This window comes from Mercenaria mercenaria, chromosome 11 (assembly GCF_021730395.1).
Source record: "Mercenaria mercenaria strain notata chromosome 11, MADL_Memer_1, whole genome shotgun sequence".
NCBI lineage: Eukaryota > Metazoa > Mollusca > Bivalvia > Venerida > Veneridae > Mercenaria > Mercenaria mercenaria.
Window position 1 is genome coordinate 39,486,337 of NC_069371.1, and position 21,527 is coordinate 39,507,863.

The 21,527-nt window shown below is 32.4% G+C and overlaps 1 protein-coding gene across 1 annotated transcript in view; it reads right to left on the reverse strand.

Annotated features, from left to right (window-relative positions):
• The window catches only part of LOC123530915 (uncharacterized), a 31,555-nt gene extending 13,288 nt beyond the window's left edge, over positions 1-18,267 (reverse strand). The window contains exons 1-10 of the mRNA XM_053518042.1: positions 18,182-18,267; positions 11,216-11,275; positions 10,790-10,878; positions 8,051-8,146; positions 7,770-7,871; positions 7,034-7,127; positions 4,228-4,424; positions 3,344-3,482; positions 920-1,142; positions 46-605 (exon numbers count right to left, since the gene is read on the reverse strand). Of these exons, the coding sequence (XP_053374017.1) occupies positions 46-605; positions 920-1,142; positions 3,344-3,482; positions 4,228-4,424; positions 7,034-7,127; positions 7,770-7,871; positions 8,051-8,146; positions 10,790-10,878; positions 11,216-11,275; positions 18,182-18,246 (1,625 nt within the window). The 5' untranslated portion in view covers positions 18,247-18,267. The remainder of the gene's footprint in view (positions 1-45; positions 606-919; positions 1,143-3,343; positions 3,483-4,227; positions 4,425-7,033; positions 7,128-7,769; positions 7,872-8,050; positions 8,147-10,789; positions 10,879-11,215; positions 11,276-18,181) is intronic.
• Between the last annotated feature and the right edge of the window lie 3,260 nt (positions 18,268-21,527).

The window sequence follows — 21,527 nt, forward strand, 5'->3', positions numbered from 1 at the left end:
TGAATGGAAGCATGGAGCACTGCTATACTTACAAATAGTACTTACTTTTTGCTTCTAAGAACACCATCATCTTGCAAATTTGCAAACTGTGTAGGATATCCTAGCACTCTGTTCAGTAACTTATCAGTGTCGTAAATCTTGTTGACGAAGTGATTCTCCCAGTTTAAAACTATACGTGTCTTTGTCCCATTTTTAGTGGTCTGCCACATGTAGCCCGTTTCCGGTATTGCACTGATTACGTGCATACCACCGTCGCCTATTGATATTTCTGACACATTCATCGGTTTATCAGACAGAAAACCGGGTTTTGTAAGAATTATAGTAGAATCGTTGTCATACAGAACCAATCTTCGAGCAATCTTCGAATTGTTCGCCTTGTCTGATGCTTGCAGAAGAATTGAATACATTCCAGTTTGAGGAGGGTAATATGTTGGAAAATTTAAAGAAGATGTTCTGTTCGTCTTAAATGTATATATTGGTTTAAGTGGTTCAAGTTCGATAAGATCGCCATGTATGTTAGGTTCCAACCTGAAGATCTCAAGGTAGTAGTATCCAATTCCTGACAAAGCGTCAGACCAGCCATCCCAACGAACTCGAATCGGGTTCTAACAAAGTTTTGTTGGAGTAAAATGAGCATGTAATAATTTAAGACAGTTATAAATCATAAGGGCCTTAAACAGAGATATATACATTTATACAATGTACATGCATCCAAAATGTATTGCAAAGTCTTAACATGCTACTAAATTACATATTACACTGCGGTCATTGAGTATAAATTATTTTCCACACCTAAACAAAAACTATACCTGTCCATTCGTATTTCAAAATCATATGTGCCTTAGTGCTAAAAGGATTATCGAGACTCAGAAATTTTAAACGCATTTACATCGGACAATTGGCTCAAAAATGAATTTACCTTTGTTATGTCCTCTCCAACATCGATCGGTTTTTCTTCATGATTGCATTTGCCCCGTGCATAAGGCTCAGAACAGTGCGTGGGTGCTATGAAATCAAACTTGAACTCCACAGTTTTGCTGGTGGTTTGTCCGTTGTATATTTGTTTTGAGTAATACCTGTGGTTATCTGTGTTATATAACTGCCGATATCCACCGCTCTTAGTAGAATATGTCACAGTAAAGCTATGTAGAATGAAAATGCCATTTGATCAATTATAGCAATGCAAATCAGTATGTATATGTCATCACTTCTTAACAGAAATTATCCTAAAACTATCATCCAAAATGGAATCAGCAAAGCACTAAAAATTCCAAGAGAGACACTACTTAAAACACAAATCAAACCACATAAAGACGCAATTCCTTACGTATCTACATTCAACCCTAAAAACCCTGAACTATATACAATTATCACAAATAATTTACCTATAATAATGTCAGACACTAAAATGAAAGAGGTACTCACAAACTCAAAATTTATCAAAAGCAAACGGCAAAAACCTTAAAAAATTATTGACAAAAGCTAGATTCACAATAAAGTCTGATAAAAACGGAAATTTCACCGTAACAAAATGCAAGAGACCCAACTGTAGTTTATGCACAAATATAAACGAAAGCAATTACTACAACTTTAACGGCAAAAGATTTTACGTAAATGAAAATATGTCATGTGATGTAAAAAATGTACTGTATGTAATCACCTGCAACGGATGCGAAGAATATTATATTGGCCAAACTGGCGATAAATTAAAATTAAAGAACAAGAAGAACTATCCACGCACAACAAATACGAGACCCTTCAACTAGACAAATTCCACTAAGTAATCATATAGATATTTGCAGTAATAAAGATCCAAAGTTTCAAATGTTCCGCTTTTTTAAAATGAAAGTAGGTAGTACTTCAGCTAGGTTAGCGAAAGAAAATTATTTTATAAAATGCTTTAAACCAAAACTTAACAGCCTACAGTAACAGTTATATTCTGAATAATTAAATAACAACGTTTATTACGCCCCTTTGAGAAAATAACGTCAGAATTACGTCCCTTTATATTGACGTCGCGTCATCACAATAGTAACGTCACGTTACATTGTATGTACACTGATGAGCCGATAGGCGAAACTAGTTTGTATTTTTATAATTAAATACAGTTGAAAAGGCATGTGAAGTCATTTTATTTATTTGATATATATATATATATATATATATATATATATATATATATATATTCTGAATTTACCTAAGTAACTGTCTTGCTTTAAATTAATCTTTCTGATTAAAATAAAGTCTATCTATCCAAGGAAAATATTTTAGAATAACTGTCTCTCTATCTGAATGTATTTTTGGCCAAACTGACAACTAAGTACACGCCTTTTTTAACAATAATAAAAATGAATGTTGTAGAAGCTGCTCACTGTACAAACATTGTAAGGATTACACATACAAATGTATTTAAAATTATATTTTATCTGAAAAGTACCTCTAGTGCCTTCTTCAATCATAAATGTTAGCGGAAATAAAATATGAGACAAATCGCAATATTGATAAATTTTGAAACGGATCTTTATACGCTATTGTGGGGTTATGTTTTATGAAGAATTTTTCTGGGGACTCGACCTTTTCTAGCGTATTCTTGACTTATTTTTTATGAACATAATCAAACTGAGTCTGCTGATATTCTGCTTACTTATTTCCAAATGAGATTTAATTACTTAATACTATCATAACCACAGTCTTTAAAATGCGATATGGCTACCGTAAAATGTATTCCCGTATTTGGGACTCTGTGTTGCTATATTTGCAAGTCGTTTCGGGTTATGGAGTTCACCTAATCATATTAGCTATTTTTAGTTTGGATTAAGTCAGTGCTTGGGGCGTGAGAAGCATTAAGCTTTTTGTAAGTTCCGTGAACGGACTCAATAAAATAAGTCTGCATTTATGTAGCTTGGTTGCTACTTATAGATATAATTGATAAAAGGTTTAATTGATCCTTTGAGGGTACGTGTTGACTTTGCTACTGTTCCAAAGCGGGTCCCACTCTCGATATATGTGTACTTAACTTTGTCTATTCTTTTCGAGGCCTTTTAAAAACTTTACATGTATAAATTGTCTCATTTATGGACGGCTCTGAGGTCTACTAGTTTGTATACCTTGTTTGCTTTTTGTTTGGTGTTTACGTCTTTAATGAACATCTTGCCTGAATTCAGTTAAACTCGAAGTCCGCCCACACCCCCTTTAATGCACATTCTGACCAAATATTTAAACAAAGGACAAAGGTGTTGTCACGATTTTTAAAATAAATCATAAAATGGTAACGGTAGTAATATATAGTTAAACGTAAGCAAGCCGAAATAATACATTGTTGTAAGGATTTAACCCTACTTACAAATCGTCGTGTTCAATATTAATCTTGTAATTTTCTTCAATTATTTCACACGGGGCTGCACTTGTCTTTGGTGACGTGTCCGATAATCCACTGCACCTGTAGTTCTTATCAAAAGCAACGTGTCTTCGATTGTAATCATCTAAAAAATCCGAAAATCAACAACACATCACATGCAAATTGAAGTGTATATCGCTAATATCACGATAGCAAGATTAAAACATATCATCGTTGCTGAATAGTTTGACAGGTGACACCAGCTACGTTGTTTTTGGCGGATCGATTAAAGAAAGACAATGGCATTTCTTTTAGACTGGCTCATTTTTTGTTTATACAGGAAAATGTTTGCAATGCATTAACATAAACAGAAATTAACATAGCTGCTGTTTTGCAAGGTAACTGAAATTTAGAAAACATCGCTCGATATTGTAAACACTAAGCGTTAATTGTGAAATAACTTGTTCCTGTGTTTTTGATTTGACGAGGGACTGCATGGCATAAAATTCGTACAGTCTTGATAAACATTATACCATACATCAACATTAGGAACAACTGCTGTTTCTCTGTTTGTAATAATCTCTTCGAATGTAAGAGACGGTGTCTAAATATTTAGTATAACTAAAAGGCCATAAAGTAGACTATATTATTTAGGAAACACATCAAAGTAGTCCTAGAACAGTTATCATTCACTGGCAGTAGGAAATATGTCTCATGGAAATTATTGCATTTCAGGATAAAGAACGAAACTGAATCATTATAAAAATGAATTGCTCTCCTATCAAGTTTTCTACAAAGTACGAGATGCAAGCTTAACTCATTAGTACCGTAACTTAAAAAGATATCTACAGACCTATATCAATTGTCCTGAAATATTTATATAAAATTACCTGGTCTTGGAAACTTCGTATGTCTGACATGAATACCACTGTAAACTATACCAAAGGCATGAGAAGAAATGTAAGAGGGTGGTGGTGGCAAGTTTGGAATTTTTGGGTAGTGGGACCTCATAGAAAACTTTGCATAATTGAATAATTCCTGGTTACACCATACCGTATCCGTTTTTTTACTTTCTGAACATGGCATACTGTAACAAAAAGTAGTATTATACATTAAGTGAATATCGCGGCGAATACGTATACTTTGAAGTCATTTTTTCACACTCCGACTTTTTTATATTTCCTAGCCTAATTCCCCTGACTTATATATTCATAAAATAATTGTTATTGCCACTTTCTTCCCGAAAAAAAGATATCCTGATAACTGTGAAAGTTAATCTATATATAAAAACATTCAACTATATAATGACATTGTCTTCTATGTAATCTCATCTGAATAAGTTTGTTACTCAAGTTTGGTTGTGTGGTCTAGGCAAATGCCTAATGATCATATGCCCTCCATCATTATGAGTAACTGGCCTGCTAGGTCGATGGCATTCACATGATAAAGCTATTCAGCTGGCTTGCGGGACATTGATGGTTCAACAAAGTCTTTCTGCATTCGCCAACCAGGAAAAGTTGGAAGTGGCTATATGGCCAAAGATGTCGATGCCACTTAAATCTAATATAGAATGAACAGTACAAGGGGACTGGTCTCTGTATAATCTGTTGTTTACAAATGTTTTCTTCTAAAATGCAATTACTTTAAGGTATTAGATCACTAATAGAGAACCTACTTTTGAAGAGTATTCAATTCTTACTATAAACCTATCTTTACTGCAATTCTTAGGGGGCGTAGGTTCAAGCCCTACTGGGACAAATTTTTTCCCCTTATTTTCCTTTTTTTCTAGTAAGTTTTTACTTCTTTCAAGATTTATTGATGATTTCTTGCACAAAAATGGAAAAAGATGAATCTTTTATGCGATTTCTTGGTGTTCAACGTGAATTTACTACTTAAACAGAAGGGGTGGAGTTACCCATATTTAAAATATTGAGTTACACGCGGTGAAAGTTCACTATTTTGCTTTCTCTCTTAGATTATATATTGTGGAAGAAATTTAGGTAGGTTTTGCGTCTGCCCTAAGGTTATTTTCAAGTGGAGAAAGCAAAATTCAAACCAGAAACACAGCATTCGACCTTACTTTTTCAATGTTGAAGTATGAATTTTGTCTCATTAAATCCGTTTACTTGAGGCACCATAGAAAAATGATATAGACATTTTTATTTTGTGTTTTGTAATTGTTTTCCAATAGTTGGATGTTTCTTTTATTAAAATTAATGGTAAAATGAGTTATCTGCAAACGTTTTGGATAGTGGCCAATATTGGCCATCACTTTGAAATGTGTTTCTACTTGAGCTTGAGGAGATACCATAAGTTGTACAAATTCTATAAAAATACGGCACTGTAAAAGTTGTTTAAAAATTGCAAAATAGTGAAAAACACGGTTACCTTTAAGAATATACTAAGCAAAGGCCATTTGTAAACATTACTATTAATGATCTGATACCTTAATTTGCACTTTACACCATATATCCTGACAAACTTCACATTTAAACAGATAGTAATTAAGTGCATGCATATCCATTCAATTACTGCATCATTTAAACATGATCTACAAAATACGTCAAATATAGGACAAAGTCAATACATAATAAAACATGTAATGTGGTTCATAACTTATAGCTTTTTATGCAATTATTTGAATGTTTTCAATTTATAGGTATTTAAAGCGCCTTTCAGGGATTTCAAAGGAATTTTAATAAACCCCAAAAAAGTTGCATCAGGTACAGGAAAAACTGAAACAAACATGCTTCCAAATTCGAAGTCTAGATCTCTGGAACGATTATCCTATAATCAACCAAATACGTGTAGTTTGCTCAATGAATATAACTCCTATAATCATTTAAGTATACATCAGTATTCATCTACTTCCTTTTTCTTCGATATCACTTTTCATTCATGCGTCTGAGCAACAAAAATGTCAAAGGTTTTAACACAAGCTTATAAAGGAAAATATACACTAATGTTTTGACAGTTGTTTCACGAGTGAGCTGTTTATGAATTCGTTGGACATCATTGGAATGGATTATGTATACATAATAATCAATCAGAGGTGCATCGAAAATAAAATAGAAAATCAGTCTCACCCTTTAAGACAAAAAAAATATCAATAAACGTGATTATACCTTCATACCTTCACATTGAGTCGAGACACTTTAACAATTTTCTCCAGCAGTTTTATCAGCTTTATTTATTCCTTACAAAAATTGTAGATCTACTTTCTTCAGACATTGCAAACCCACAGTCAACCTCGAATGCAATGCATTTACATATGGTTAATCTTTATTTATCCCTATCTCGAGATGACATTGCTATCCAGTCATGGGAATTATACGGTCACAGTAAATAGCAAAGGACCAGACTATACCAGTTGATTCAACACAGTCAGTATCTTACGCAGTGGTTTCCGCTTACAGTAAACTAATAGTTGCTATCATAAAATTCATATCAATGTTTTGATTATTTTTCACCCGCTTGATATGATATTTTACTTTTTAAAATTATTTTGAGTATACATCAACAATTTTAGGCTAATGTGGGTGAAAAATGAAAACAATAAAACGAAATTATGAGAATAATATTTGAGTTTCCTTTTCAGCTGTCATGTGATGTTTATGGTCACGTGGCATTTATAACCTCAGTAATTAATGTAGCGCTACAATAGGTAATTGTTGATAGGAGCGTTAATGTGCATACCTGATATAAAATTGTTGTTTTTGGTCTATCCTTCGTATTTTAGCCAGTGTTATCTCACATTCCGTAATGACAGGAAGGTTGTTTGCATTCGAAACTTAAGGATAAAAGACAAATTATTTGTTTGAATAACGTCAGAACATGTACATAAACGATTCTCAGATCTGTAGCTACAGCCGCTTGAAATGTTACATCTTAATTATAGGTTTTGAGAAGTTATAATTTTGCTACATATATATATACCGTAATTGTTAAAAGATATTAAATGTGTGTTGTAAAAGTCTTGCGTTAATTAATATATAATTTAGGGGCATATTTTCAAGAAAAATCTTCACACATGTCGACTTTTGTCGACAATTAGACTTTTGTTTGCAATCTCATTCCATTATCAAAAGAATTTTGAATTCGAAGTCAAGACCAAAGAGGTTAGACATTTGTATTAATGTAAATGTTTGAGATACCCTCGCCGAGGGATGTACGTACATGTATAAACCAATTAAACAAAATTCTGAAATTCTGAAGTTTGTCTAGCGGTAATAATTGAAACACCGTAATATGGTTAATATCTTGGCAGGAAACGGAAAGAATCTTTAAGTTAAAGTTGATTATTCTTTACGTCATTGTGTTGAAGTATTCAAAGAATTTAACAGTTTTGTTAAGGACTTCCAGTCATCAATATACTATTCTTAACTTGTGTTAATAATAGAGACAATTATAATTCATTGCATTTAAAACTTACATGAAAGACATCTATCTGAATTACTAAAACCATGAAAACAGCTGCATTGATGTGGGTAGCTACATGTTCCCGGATAACATGGGGCAAGATGGGAACATAACTCTGAAAGTAAAATACCACAGAAAGCAGTTACTTGAAAAAACTATTTATCAAACTTCTGAAATGATCGATGGTTTTAAATAAGCGGATATTAATAATTGATAAAAATGATAAATCTGTATCAGACTAAATGCAGTATAATTAAAGAACCATGAAGCTCAGGTATAGATTCGTATACTTACTTGTTGTACATTGTTGTCCTGTGAAGGAAGATGGACACTTGCAATTGTCAGGACCTATGCAAGTTCCACCATTTACACAAGGGTTGTTGCATATGGCTAAATAAAAATTGAAACAAGACATAATTATTTTTATATCTTAAAAATGTGCTTTCAATTTTCCGACTTACTAAACGTTACAAGTATTTAAATAAAATGTAAAATTAGACACTTTAACATTCGTTTCTGTTAAACCTAAAAGGGGTGGTCAGAAATAAATGAATATAGTGAAATAACATTGTTATAGCTGATGAAAACCACGTGCAAGGCACATACCAATTACCTAAATGATGAAATTTTGAATTATGATGTTCGTTTTTTATTATTTTTAGATTATTATTACTTTATTTTATTAACATCCTAACAGTGTTATTTAATGAAAGTCCCTTCCCAGCAAACAAAAGACATCTTTTTTTGCTGTTATGATGTCTTTCTGTTACGTCTTTATGACGTCTTTTTTGATGTTTTTGAAAGGTGCGTTCGTGTCTTTTTAGTCTGTGAACAGACCCCGTGCTTTGTTCACAGGACATAACTCCATAGGCTATTCAAATTTTATATGATTATGTCCCTTTTCTTCTTAAAACATAAGATAATCAGAGACAAGAATGATTGGTCTGAAAATATAAGAGAAACGATTTAAGTTTTTTAAAACGATTATCTAGTCGGTAGCCAGACTAACATCTTTTTCTTTTATTAATATAATGATGCTTTTATGCGAAGAAAAAATAAACATAATCTTTTTGAAATGCGTATTCCAATCATAATCCAGCCGACAAAAACTAGTTCATATGCATTGATTTCCTTCTTATTTATCACTTGTAATCAGCATATCTTTTCTGATCAATATTTTATAGATCTGTATTTTGTATCAGTAAATATAAGACAGTAAGTCCTATAGGAACAGGTAATCCAATCAATAAGTTTAAATTAAAATTTTTAATAGCTTTATTCTCAAATCTTTAACACGACTAAACAATTGGTCCTAGTAGCACCTGAAATATATTTGTATATATAATTCGAGAGTTTCATAACTATTTTAATATCATTATTCCGTAAATTAAATACAAATACATACTCACTTTTGATACATAACTGATAAAATAGTTAATGGAGGCATATAATTCATTATAAACATTTTCTTATTAAAACATCATCCCCGATTTTGTAAATATGAAATATCTCTAAGAAAAATCCAGATTAATAATTATATCTGTCATGTGTTTACGAATCGGATAGAAATATCCATCCCGAGGGCACCTGCACATTGGGCGGTGATGAGGCTTGCCGAATTACCGCCCATGCGCAAGTGGCCGAGGGACGGATATTTCCATCCGATTCGTAAACATATGACTGATATTTGTTCTTGCATATCGTATACATGTTAGCATTTTATTCTGGCAGGTTATTTTTCTTGTATGTCGTATTTTACAAATAACAGGTAGAAATACTTTCTTTATAGCACTCTTTCTTATGGTAGAGCGCGGGAAATTAACGTCCGTAAGCAGAAGTGACGTCATGATGTTTTGCGTTACTCATCATAACAAAGTTCCACTTTAGTTTCATCGTTTGTAGCGTAACGTTATGTTCTTACGGTAAAGTAACGTATTTTGAATCGAGAAATATACTATATGGAACGGAGAAAAACTATCAAGGTATCTGCTTTTTTCGTATTTTTGCATAAACAGTATATTATCAGTGCATGAACCACTAGTTGTCATTGACATCACGAGATTCATCGGGCATGGGGTTGCCAGATAGGTTTTGCCGGCATGGGTAAAATCACCGGAAACGCCAGTCCCGTGTGCAAGAAAAGAAAATTGAATGTTGGTAAATTAGATATCTTAAAAATACATCGATCTTACAAATATAATTTTATTATGTTATAATTATAATGTTTAAAGTATTGCACTCTCTTCGTTTAAATGAACCTTCTTACAGCTTAACCTCTATCAGATTACCTGAATATTGCGTAAACCAACACCATGATACAGGCGTGACTAATAGTTAACATGTGTATAGAGACAGATGGACGGACGGAGACCATTTCTATACCACCCCGCAAAGAGTGGCGGTGATTAAAGAGTAATTACACTATTCTTGAAAATATACAGACCATAGCCCAATTTTATAACAATTACTAACATTTTCTAAAGTTGTAATTCATCTTCATAACTTTTAGAACTCTTAGACTAGCAAATACACTTTAAATTGAAAATACAATAAAGTGCTATACCCGCCAGTTCTACATGAAGTAATGAAATTATCAATCTTTCGATCCAACATAATCTAACATTACTTTTTCTAAAGGTAAAAGTTTTTTTTTACGGTAAAAGTTATTGCAGCTCAGAAGAACGAAACTTGGATTTTCTCATAGAAAAAGATGTCATTGTGACAGCTTTAAAACATTTTTAAAAATACGTCTTTAATTGGTAGATTAAACGATTTAAAACGCGTCATTTTCTGGTCACAGACTTCGCGACCATAAAACAACCAAATAAAGACGTCTTCAAGACGTCTTTTGTTTGCTGGGATGTATATTGTACATAATGTTGTTAATAATATCACTTTGTTATTTTGTTAGCTTTCACCCCATCACCATATTTAACTGGGCATTATAAGATATATATTGAAACACAATTGCACACTTGGTATTTTGGTATTAGTCGACTATATTAGTTGCCATATATTTAGATTTAAACTCACGTGTCGAGCATCGGGATCCTGTCCAGCCACGGCAACATGCCCGATAGGAATGTCTATAGTATCTTAGTCCTGAACACCTACTCCAACCCCTGAAAATAAAGATGTCTTAGTACGTAAATGTAAAGGAACACGTTCTTTTCTTTTATAACCTTTGTTTTAGCTTGCTTATACTAACAAGTAGATTGGCTTGTTATGTACAAAGGTAGTTTAATTATCAAATATATTTACAGACCATATCATGAAGTTTGGAAATATCTCAGTGTAAAAGGGGACAGAAAACAGAAGTTACAAAACATTTGAAACAGTTAATATCGATCTTCGGGAAAGATATGCCATAGTTAAAAAGAATACACAAAGGTCAGTCTTACGGAGGTATGTTAATCGGAAGACATGTTTGCAGAGACAAGCAGCAGCAAAATTACCTACCATGTTCCGCAATGCCAGTATGTCCGCACAGATCGTGTATCATAATAAGTGCAGTAGTTTCTAGAATAAAAATATTCATTTTACACTGCCTGCAACAAACGACAGTTAAAAAGGTAGTAATGACTAGAACTTTTTTCAACTTACATGTATTCTCTGGAAAAATAAAGTAGTGATGACTTATTTTCAAATGACTTATATCCATGCAGGAAAACAACCTTACAATAACTAGTACTAGACAACGTTCGTTCATGTGTCTTAAGAGAGAGTCAAATATATGGTTGATGGACTATTGATGAACAAATGTTAATGATGTGATACTTTTTATTTATTTGCGTTGTTTGTTGATATATGATACAGCTTTTGATGGGATTAATTCATATTTACGTTTTTGAATATATAAGATCAAAGATACACAGACGAGTGTTTAGCTGTATTTGGCGATAGTGTAATTTGGGCAACAGTTCAATTATAATAGTGCTTTTTCAGGCAATATTGCATTTCCCTCTCTTGAAACAAGTTTGTTTTTGTCAGGCAACAGTTTGTTAGCATTAGACAAATTAGAGATATTTTGATATAGATCTAGTATTGACCGTAAGAATGGTGTTTAACACTATAAACATGTAATTGCTTTCCATAAAAAAACATTTTACGCGCTCACTGATTGATAATGCTCAACGTCTAAATGTATTTATCAATGGTGGCCCTGTAGTCAACTGGTAAAACACTTGACTGTCTGTCCAGTGATCCGGGGTTCAAATAACGGTCCAGGCACTAGAAATGTCTAAGTGAAAGGGTGTTAAAAGGAGAAGACTGTGATGCCAAACATGTTCGAGATTTTTACCGACAGAGAGAAAACTACCGCTTTGTACGCCGGTGCTCGCTTGTTGGGCGGTGCGTAAACGGTTTGTAACTGAGCTTTCTGAAAAATTATACACTTATGCCAAACATTGATAAGGAAATATGCTTTTACAAAATAAAGGGGGGTGGGGGGGGGGGGGGGGGGGGGGGGGGGGCAAGCTGACGTTTTGGCATTTTGTTCTCAGAAAACATTATTATTGTTATAATATACACTTGTACAGGTCTCATGAAACCATTCAGTGAGTGACTTCATTTTATGTTTTATCAAGAATCAATTTATCAATTTTATTTTGTTATTTATGATGAACAAGGATGATATGCTTTGGAAAGAAATTTATATAAGCTATCAGCTTGTTTTCCAATCCATTTGTTGTACATGTTATGTGTATGTTGTTTCAAAAATAAATATTATTTAAACTAATATGCTTTAAAGAGATGTTCAATTTAGTTTCACATGGTTCTTAATATGCAAAATTAATGCAATTAAAGTCAAGATCTTAACACTAATAGCATTTTAATTGCAGACACGAAAGAATTCAATAGTTGTATCGTATTACAAACTGAATTCCTTTTGCAACTTTATAAAGTATTATTTATATAACATTTACAAAACAAAAATAGGTTCAGATAACATACATGTAAAAACAGGCCTTCAGATGTTCATATTGCCACACGAACGATAAAAGACATATTTTCTTATTGTCTGTTTGAAAACCTTTTCATTTTTATAAAGGGTTGGAGTAGCTATAATTTCAGTTTATTCCTGTATTTTTGCCATTATAATTATAGTTTACAAAATGGTACTTATAATGAGTACGTGTATATCAAATCGTATAGGAGAATGGCACAATGTCAAAAATTTAAACATTACTGATTTCATCGATACAATGTCAAAAACAAGAAATATACATCTAAGATGATTTTTATCAGACATAAGCTGGTGCTAAACCCCTTCTGTTTTGCTATTTTAGTGCGTGAATCTTACAGTAGATAAATGGTCTTTATCGTTTCCGCACCGATAACCGTAACGTTGTAAAACGCATATGCGTCTGATGACCTTTTCATGCATCCGTAGAATCAACATTTATTATTCAATTATCATGCGACTTTCGTTTTCATTTTTAGCCTAAATACTTCTTTTGTCTTTGCTTCTTGGAAAAGCTAAAGTTCGTCTGATGTCATTTTTCATTTACGTATGTATGGCTTGCGAGATTGTATGAAAATGTGCCAGGTGTCTTAAGTACATATACTTTACAGACTACATTGGGCAATAATAATTTGCGTTTTAATTAGTGATTTCTTTTTTGGTCGACTTTTTATCTTTGATACTACAAAATAAAGGAAGTTGCCGTTTTTGAGGAAAAAAACTATGTCCGTTATAAATTCTAAATTCAAAGATCTTATCTTCCTTATTCTATTATCTAAAACAGTAAATATTTGTTTTTGTAAAGTATGTCACCGGGGACAAATTCAGTAATTTAATCGATTATAATAATACGTAGTAAGATAAGATGACGAAATCAATAAGAAATAACGCAGAAAGGCTTCCTGATAGCAATTGTTAGGCCACACTAAACTGAAAGAAAATGTTTAAATGTACCGTTCTTTTTTTCAGAGAAAAATGAACCTTCAAAAGGAAATCGTTTAGTTTGTGGTACCCAATGCTCATTGGGCAAATATTATCTATAGGGCACTCATATCATCTAGAATTGTGATGCCACTTTTCAATAGTACATCAAATCCCAATACATAGGATACTAGCAAAAGATTTACTTAAATTGATAGCGGCCATTCCTAACAGGACTTTGATACTTTGGAAATTTTAAAGCATGGTATGACAGAACGGAAAGTCACTTGATAAAAGTCCCATACCTTACTTACCAACATGTGCATGTAGTTGTTTTTACTTTTTCTGGAACTTACACTTCAGGCAGTTTCATAAAGTTTGCCCTTTTATATTGATTTTAAGATGTTCTTCATACGCGTTGCTATTAACATGATTAAACTGACTTTGAATTTTCGGAAATGTTATCTATTATACATCGTCAAGCAGGTGGTACTCGTTAAAAATATTTATGTGTTTATCCCATGTTAGGTATTGTACGCGTTGGTGGATATGACATCGAAGTCATTTAAATTTTGTATTCAAATTCAGAACAAGCTTGAATTTAAAGTGCATTTAACACACGGCACTGATGGACCTGGATGCCGTAATATTCACAATCGACATAAACTCATACTTTGCCATGTTAATATAGACACACTAAAATACATAAGCAAATTGTTGTTAATATTACACAAAGGTTTGTCGCGTCAGATGTTTTTGAGTACGCCTTCAAGACAGTGGCCAAAGAAAGTTATCTTAAACAAAAAAGCACAGGTGCTCGCTCGTGATGAAATAATGCACGGAGGGGCACCTGGGGTCTTTCTCCACCATTAAAGCTGGAAAGTCGCCATATGACCAATCATGTGTCGGTGCGACGTTAAAAAAAAGATATATATATATATATATAAAAATAATAAACAAAAAGGCGGTATAGTGCAATGGACAATATCACATTCGTTAGATATTGTATATTAACTCTTCTTTCTTTGAACAATTTCAGAGAGACTGAATCACAGTATTTTCTTCTGCTCTGTGACTGTATAGTTGGAAGCGAAATGAATTTATATTATGTTAGTACAGCTGAGGTACTGACGCTCTAAAGTTTGCCGTGTTCTAATGGCGAATTGGCAAAAAAAAACAGTATTGGATGCACTATGAGAAATACAAAATAATGCATTTGCGAACTGCATGACACATCCGCGCAGTGTGGTCAGAATCCAGACTGTTCGCTATCAAAGCCTATTGCAATTAGAGAAACCGTTAGCGAACAGCATGGATCCTGACAAGACTGTGCGGATGAGATAATTTCTAATGGTGCGGCTCAGTTATAAAAACGATCGCGTTATTAATACTAATTTGTTTAGCTTCATTGCAATAATTCCAAAATTGTTGACATTCTGAATACATGAATTAAAACAGTTGAAGAGCGAAATATGGATTCTGAAAAAAACATAATATTTATACATTATTTGCATTGAGATTTATCCCTTAACAAAACATTTTTCTGTAACATGGGAACGTGTGTGGTTAAAAAAATAAGAATGTGTCTTCTTAATATCTTGAGAATTTGTGCCGATCTTCTTGGATTCAAATGGAGAATAAATATAAATTTATATATAAAGACATTAATTACAAAAAGAAAAAAAATCCTCCTGGCCTTTTAAACACTTAACCTGTGATTCAACTGTCAAGCAGTAGAAATTTCGGTCAAATACATTGATTAATTTCTGAGTAGAAATCTCGTAATGTTAACCTTACCCAGATATAAAAAACGTGTATCGATAATGCAGACAAAATTACCACTAAGTGAGTTTTAAAAGTTCAAAGTTATGTTTGTTTCTATGCGACAGATATGTGACGGGTTCGTGATCAGATGAAACCGAAATTACTCTTCTGAACGTTTCCTTCGCATTTGACAATGATTAATAGAATCAGCCATTTTTAATGTATTAGCCTCCAGAGGGCTTAATGTAGCACCCTTTCATGCGTTGTAAAACTAACTTGGTAATGCGTTACAAATTATAACTCGGATAAGAGGGAATGAATATATAATAACAGATAGATGTGTAAAGATTTATGTTCGTATTGGCTAAAAGATCAAAGATATATATCTTCTTATCGTATTTGGAAATTTTAAGTACATAAACACATTTAAATTGTCAAACAAATAATATCAAAGCGTTACTGCATCTATATATCATACTATTCCTTGTTTAAACAGCGCCACAGGTATTTGAAGAATGATTTGTTTCATTTTTTTACCTTGTTTGTAAGGTTTGGGGTATATTCGGGTATATTCGGCTTTCACAGCACATGAGACATTTTCCATTTCGAAATTAGATATGAAATTTCTTTGACACGGTTTGAGCAGGGAAATGTTTATAAAATACAGTCAATAAAACTTTAAGAGATAGATCTAGGGTTAAAATTGATAATGATCATTCTCTTAAATTCGTACAGTCACATAACGAATTTTGTCAGTTTCGTGTTATCTGTTCAGAGATATATTTTTCAATTAGAAGACATGTCCCTTACAAAAGAGTTTTTGTAACAAAACAATACAAAATAAGAAAAACCTCTGAAGACTTTACCAAATAAAATGTCTTAAAGATATATGCCTTTTGCAACTATAAAAGACAGTATAAATTAAATTCCTATAACGGATTAACAAAAGACATCAATACGTCCTACATATATTAAACTAATTGTCATGTCCTCGGAAATCATTCATCAAGTTTCTGCCTTGGAAGAAAGGCAGATTTCAGTTATATTTGAATGAATTAGGTCCTGATTAAACTTTACAATATGTAGATAGTCGAGATAGGAATTGTTTGAGTGTATAATAAAGAAATAATAGCTGCATACAAAATGAATAATGGACTTCAGTTGAGTCATAATTGGTTGTCAAAACTAGAAAAAAAATCTTTCTAAAATTTCAACAGGTGATTTCACAGGACTGTTCGGATATCTTTAAATGGGGCCGTTACATTTAAACAAGATTTCATGATATGATCGCATATTTTGTTAGAAATTTATTTCAGGAAATAAATACTTACTACATCCTGGTTTACCCCTATTACAAATGAGCTTTATTGATTTGAATAGAATTTTTTAATTACCACCTCTTTACAAATGAAATTATTTCAAAGTTTGATTATTCATTATTTCAATATAATTTCAACCTTTACATCTGAATTATTTATTGATATCGATTTGTTTTAACAATCTGGATCAAAGGCAAATTTCAAGGTTGTATCTAACTTCTAAATTCATTGATGTCTTTCGTTGTTGCGTAGATACACAGCAGAATGTAATAATAATGAGTCAAACTTAAATTTCTAATGAATTTCAAATAAATATATAACTGGTAATTGATTTTTTTAACAAATATGATACATCTTTATCATTTCTAATGCAAAGTATCATGTTTATCAAACTGATACTGATGCTCAACTAACACTGGTTTGGCAAGCAGTGTAGGAAAATCAAAGTTTGGAAATACTACATGTGAAAATTGAACTTGTACTAAGCACTATGTGAACACAGATATGTGTAAATGATGTACTGGCCTCTAACAAATCCGTTCCTTTACCAAACTCTGGTTAGCCACCTTTAAACTGATATTAACATTGTAACATTTAATAGAGAACAATTTTCTTTTCTATTATCTCATCTGTTATAAAATCTGATTAAAAGTACGAAAAATTGTATACATCAGTTTGAATAATTCAGAAATGAATATATGAATTTAGGGAGAAAAGAAACCATACTGTAGGTAATATGTTCATGCAAGTTGCTTTGCCCTTATGTGTAGAGTTTAGCCTTTTAATTATGAGATCTACAAATCATTTTGATTTTTTGCATGTTTGGGTAAAGCAGCAAGCATCATACATTAAACATACATACATACATTAAAGGGTATTGTAGCATCAGACAAAATTTTTCGATTATGTTAACCATTAAAACATGAAACGGAGAAACTTGCATCCTACATACGTTACACACATTTAAATTTGAACTGAAAAGCTTTTATTTCTTATTTTTGGTACAAATGTGGGTTTTAATGGAATCTACATTTTCTGTAACGGTAATTTAACATAAATTTCAATGATCATAATTTATCTATTAACTGTTTATATTCATGCAATTATTTGAAACTTGTCACGAATTTATTAAGAAATAAATTTTGTCATAGTTCAAATAAAACTAAATCCTTTTTAATAGATTATGAGTGTAAAATGAATTATGTTATTAGGCTAAAATAACGAGGTATATATATGATGCAACAAGATCAGCTTCTATTAATTTAATATTATATTTGAAAAATACCTATGTACCTGATTTAAATGTTACTGACTGACAGTTTTGTATTTTAAATCCAAAACTACTTTTATGTTTTCACAAAAAGACAGAGAAGAAAACAATTAAACAATCCATATAACAATCCAATATATTATTAATCAAAATAAGTCACAAAATACGACAGAATGACAAATACATACCCTAGGGTTGTGTCTATCTTTACAACCATCAAGAAAACTATAATATAGAAAAGAACCATTTTCATTCATTAAGTTCCGACATCCAACAAACGTTGGACTGCGCAGTCGCTAAGTTTCTTTTTATATACTGCTTGTCTAGGACAGACTATCCCAAAATTATTTCCCTCTATTTTTAAAGAGAATTCAGTATTCATCTTGAATTTTTGTTATTTTCATTTCTGTCTTTTACTTAATATGTCTTAATTAAAGTAGCCATGTGAAAATGTGCTACAGCCTTAAGAAAAAGTAAAATTCTACAAGGCCATTAGTTTACCGTTACGGTACCTATGACACAGAAGAGTTTATAGGTTGTCTTTAACAAAGCATAATATATGTATATCAATAGAGTTCTGCTTACACTGGTTCTAAGGTGTGTAAGTTGCACATTTCATTTCTTCAGTCTGTTGTGGTTTGCTTGGTTGCTTTTTTATTTCCAAAGGATCTTCTCATAGGTTTTATTCACTAAACACAACTACAGTTAAGTTATTTGAGAGGTCATTTAAGTAGCTCCTTACTTGGACTCATGATTGTTTCATTCCTGCTCTTATGGTATTGTGGAATCAATTCAATATATCTGTATAATATAAAATTTCATTTACGTCGGTGTTATGGGTTATGTATCAGTATGACAGACTTCAGTCATTGGTAGGCAGTTTAAGCATTGCATTACATCTTACGAGCAGACTGGATCAATCAAAGTGCGCTGTTGTTAATTGGGTTTCTTTACGTCCAATAGATCTTATTAATGATTTTAGCAGATATCACATCAGCAGTTTTAACTCGCTGTAAAGTCTCCCAGTATTTTGCCTCACCCAGTGTTGATACTTTTTCTGTTTCTTAAAGAGTCCATTCAAAACCGTAAAATCGCGAGAATCCATGGCTTATCTTGATTTATTGTGATGAGGTCGAGACTGGCGTATTTTGGAGAACTATATTTAGTATAAGAAAATCAAACCGGTTTATTTAAAATGTAGTTGTTTTAATCATATCAAAGACGCTTACATTTTTATGTTTTGGATACATGCTCATATGTGTTTTACGCATGTATTTTAGTGATATATATAACTAATATAGCAATTATTACTTATATAATACAATTTCTATTTTACCAATTTCTATTTTACATGTACGCAGTAGATATATTTTATTGTTTGCAAACTATATAGTGATCTTATCAAATTTCGGAAACAAATTATTACAATTTAGGAGGGTTTTTGATATAGAGAAATGATAAAGTATACATAAAATATAAAAAACACAAATAATACTGATACAGCTGACATAACTGTTCATTTTTTTTTTGTTCATTATATCATTAGAGTACAGCGACAGGCGATATATATTGAAATGTCACACTTAGAAATCATATTAAGTAAGCTGAACATTATCTTAGCTGTATTGATAGAGGGTCTTAAAACATATGCAGTCAGGAAACGCATTAATTTTCGTCTTTCACCAACTTCTGAAGTGGCCCTGTATTCGTGTAAATTCAATTTACATCACTCATCTCCAACGATTACACAAGTAATATATATATAGCATTAGTACCTGATAACAGACAGCAAAGATACACTTTACTTTCACATGACGAGTGATTGGCATCCATGTTTGTAAAATGTCATTTATAAATTCAGTCATATTGAAAGATTAGGGATATAATATATTGCCTTAAAAAGTTAATCGATGTTACTTGGTAGTTCGTCTTCAGTACTGAAACATATGTGCTGGTTTAAAAGTCCTAATGGCCGAAGACCTTCACATGGACACAAACATGCATTTCCTAACGTGAATATTAACAATTCAATACTAAACCGCAATTGCTTCCTCAATTTATGGTTAGCTTTCTCCTTATTTCATAATGTTTTAATGGGGCCAATGTTGCATATGTTTAAACTTATAGACCCACTAAAACATCAAAGATGTAGTCCAGTGAAGTTACTCGAAATTTCGACTAAGAAAGTTAAATTAATTAAAAACTAAAGAATTCGAAAGTATGGAAGCCCTGGAGGACCATTTAAAATTCATACTTAAAATTCAAAACTTAAAAGTTAATTTTTAATATTAATTGATTACAACTTAATATCTAAATATTGCATATTTAGTAGAGAGAGAGCACGACACATGCATTCGGTGACGGTTTCCAAAATGCAGTTGCATGAAATGGCGTTTTAGGGGCAGCTGTAAGGGATATTAACGAACTAGTTTATTTAGAAGTTGACTACCATCGACCATCCAATAAAAGTGACTCTCTAGTTACGAGTTGTGCTATCGCCAGTTCAGCAAGAGAACGGAAACACAAGACTGGAACTTATCATAGGTTATTTTCATGAAAGCTTGAAGTATACAGAAAGAGTTTAACTTCTACTTTGCCGGCATAACATCCGTTAGGAGTTTCGTTAGTTAAGCATATACCGAGAGATAACAACTTCAGTCAAAGCTAAGTCACATATACTACATTGGATCATGCGGAATGAATACCGGTTAATCATAGACGACTTAGGAAACCGAAGCATGTGGCAGCGTCTATCACATTATTGTTATTTTAAAGTGAATAGAAAGGTGGCGTGAAGTTGCTGAAAAAGCTTGACCCAGAAAGTATCCAATTAAGAAAAGCGTATAAGCTTACGAGAAGAAAATGCATTTTCTTATCATCTTATTATAATGTTGTTGGGTCTACTAAAATAATCCGAAGACAACAGCAAGTATTACCTTGACGGGGTTTCAAGTAACAGGTTTGTCACCCGAGTATGGCGCACAGACTGCGAAAGAGAAGATGTAAACACATACATTCTACAACATTTTTTCAGGCATAATCATGGTTGGGTTGAGGAGTTTTGTGCATGGCATGGAAAAGGTACCATAAAACCAGCGGATATAATGTTGGTGGGGATACTGGACTGGACGCAATGGAATGAGTTGGTTGATGAACGCAATGAAGGCTTTTTGTGCTCGAGGAAAACTTGATATATTAAATCCGCTCCATGTGAAATGTATGCGGTTTTGTGTAACAGATATGATTCAATCAGAACTTTACCGCATTGATTTTCACTAGAACTCACACAAAGTCCGACCATAGAAATATATAGAAACTTGTACTTTAAACAGAAACGCCTATGTCGCAGAACAATTAGTCACTGGTGATAAACGGAATCAAGGCCAATTTGCAAGGTGTTAAAATTTGCAAAGACGTTTACACCATACCACAACAAATTTGCAGACACTTTCAACGATTTTGCTAACATTCCAAATGCCTCATACTTCTAAAACATTAAAATAAATAATATGAAATATCAATGACAGTCTACGA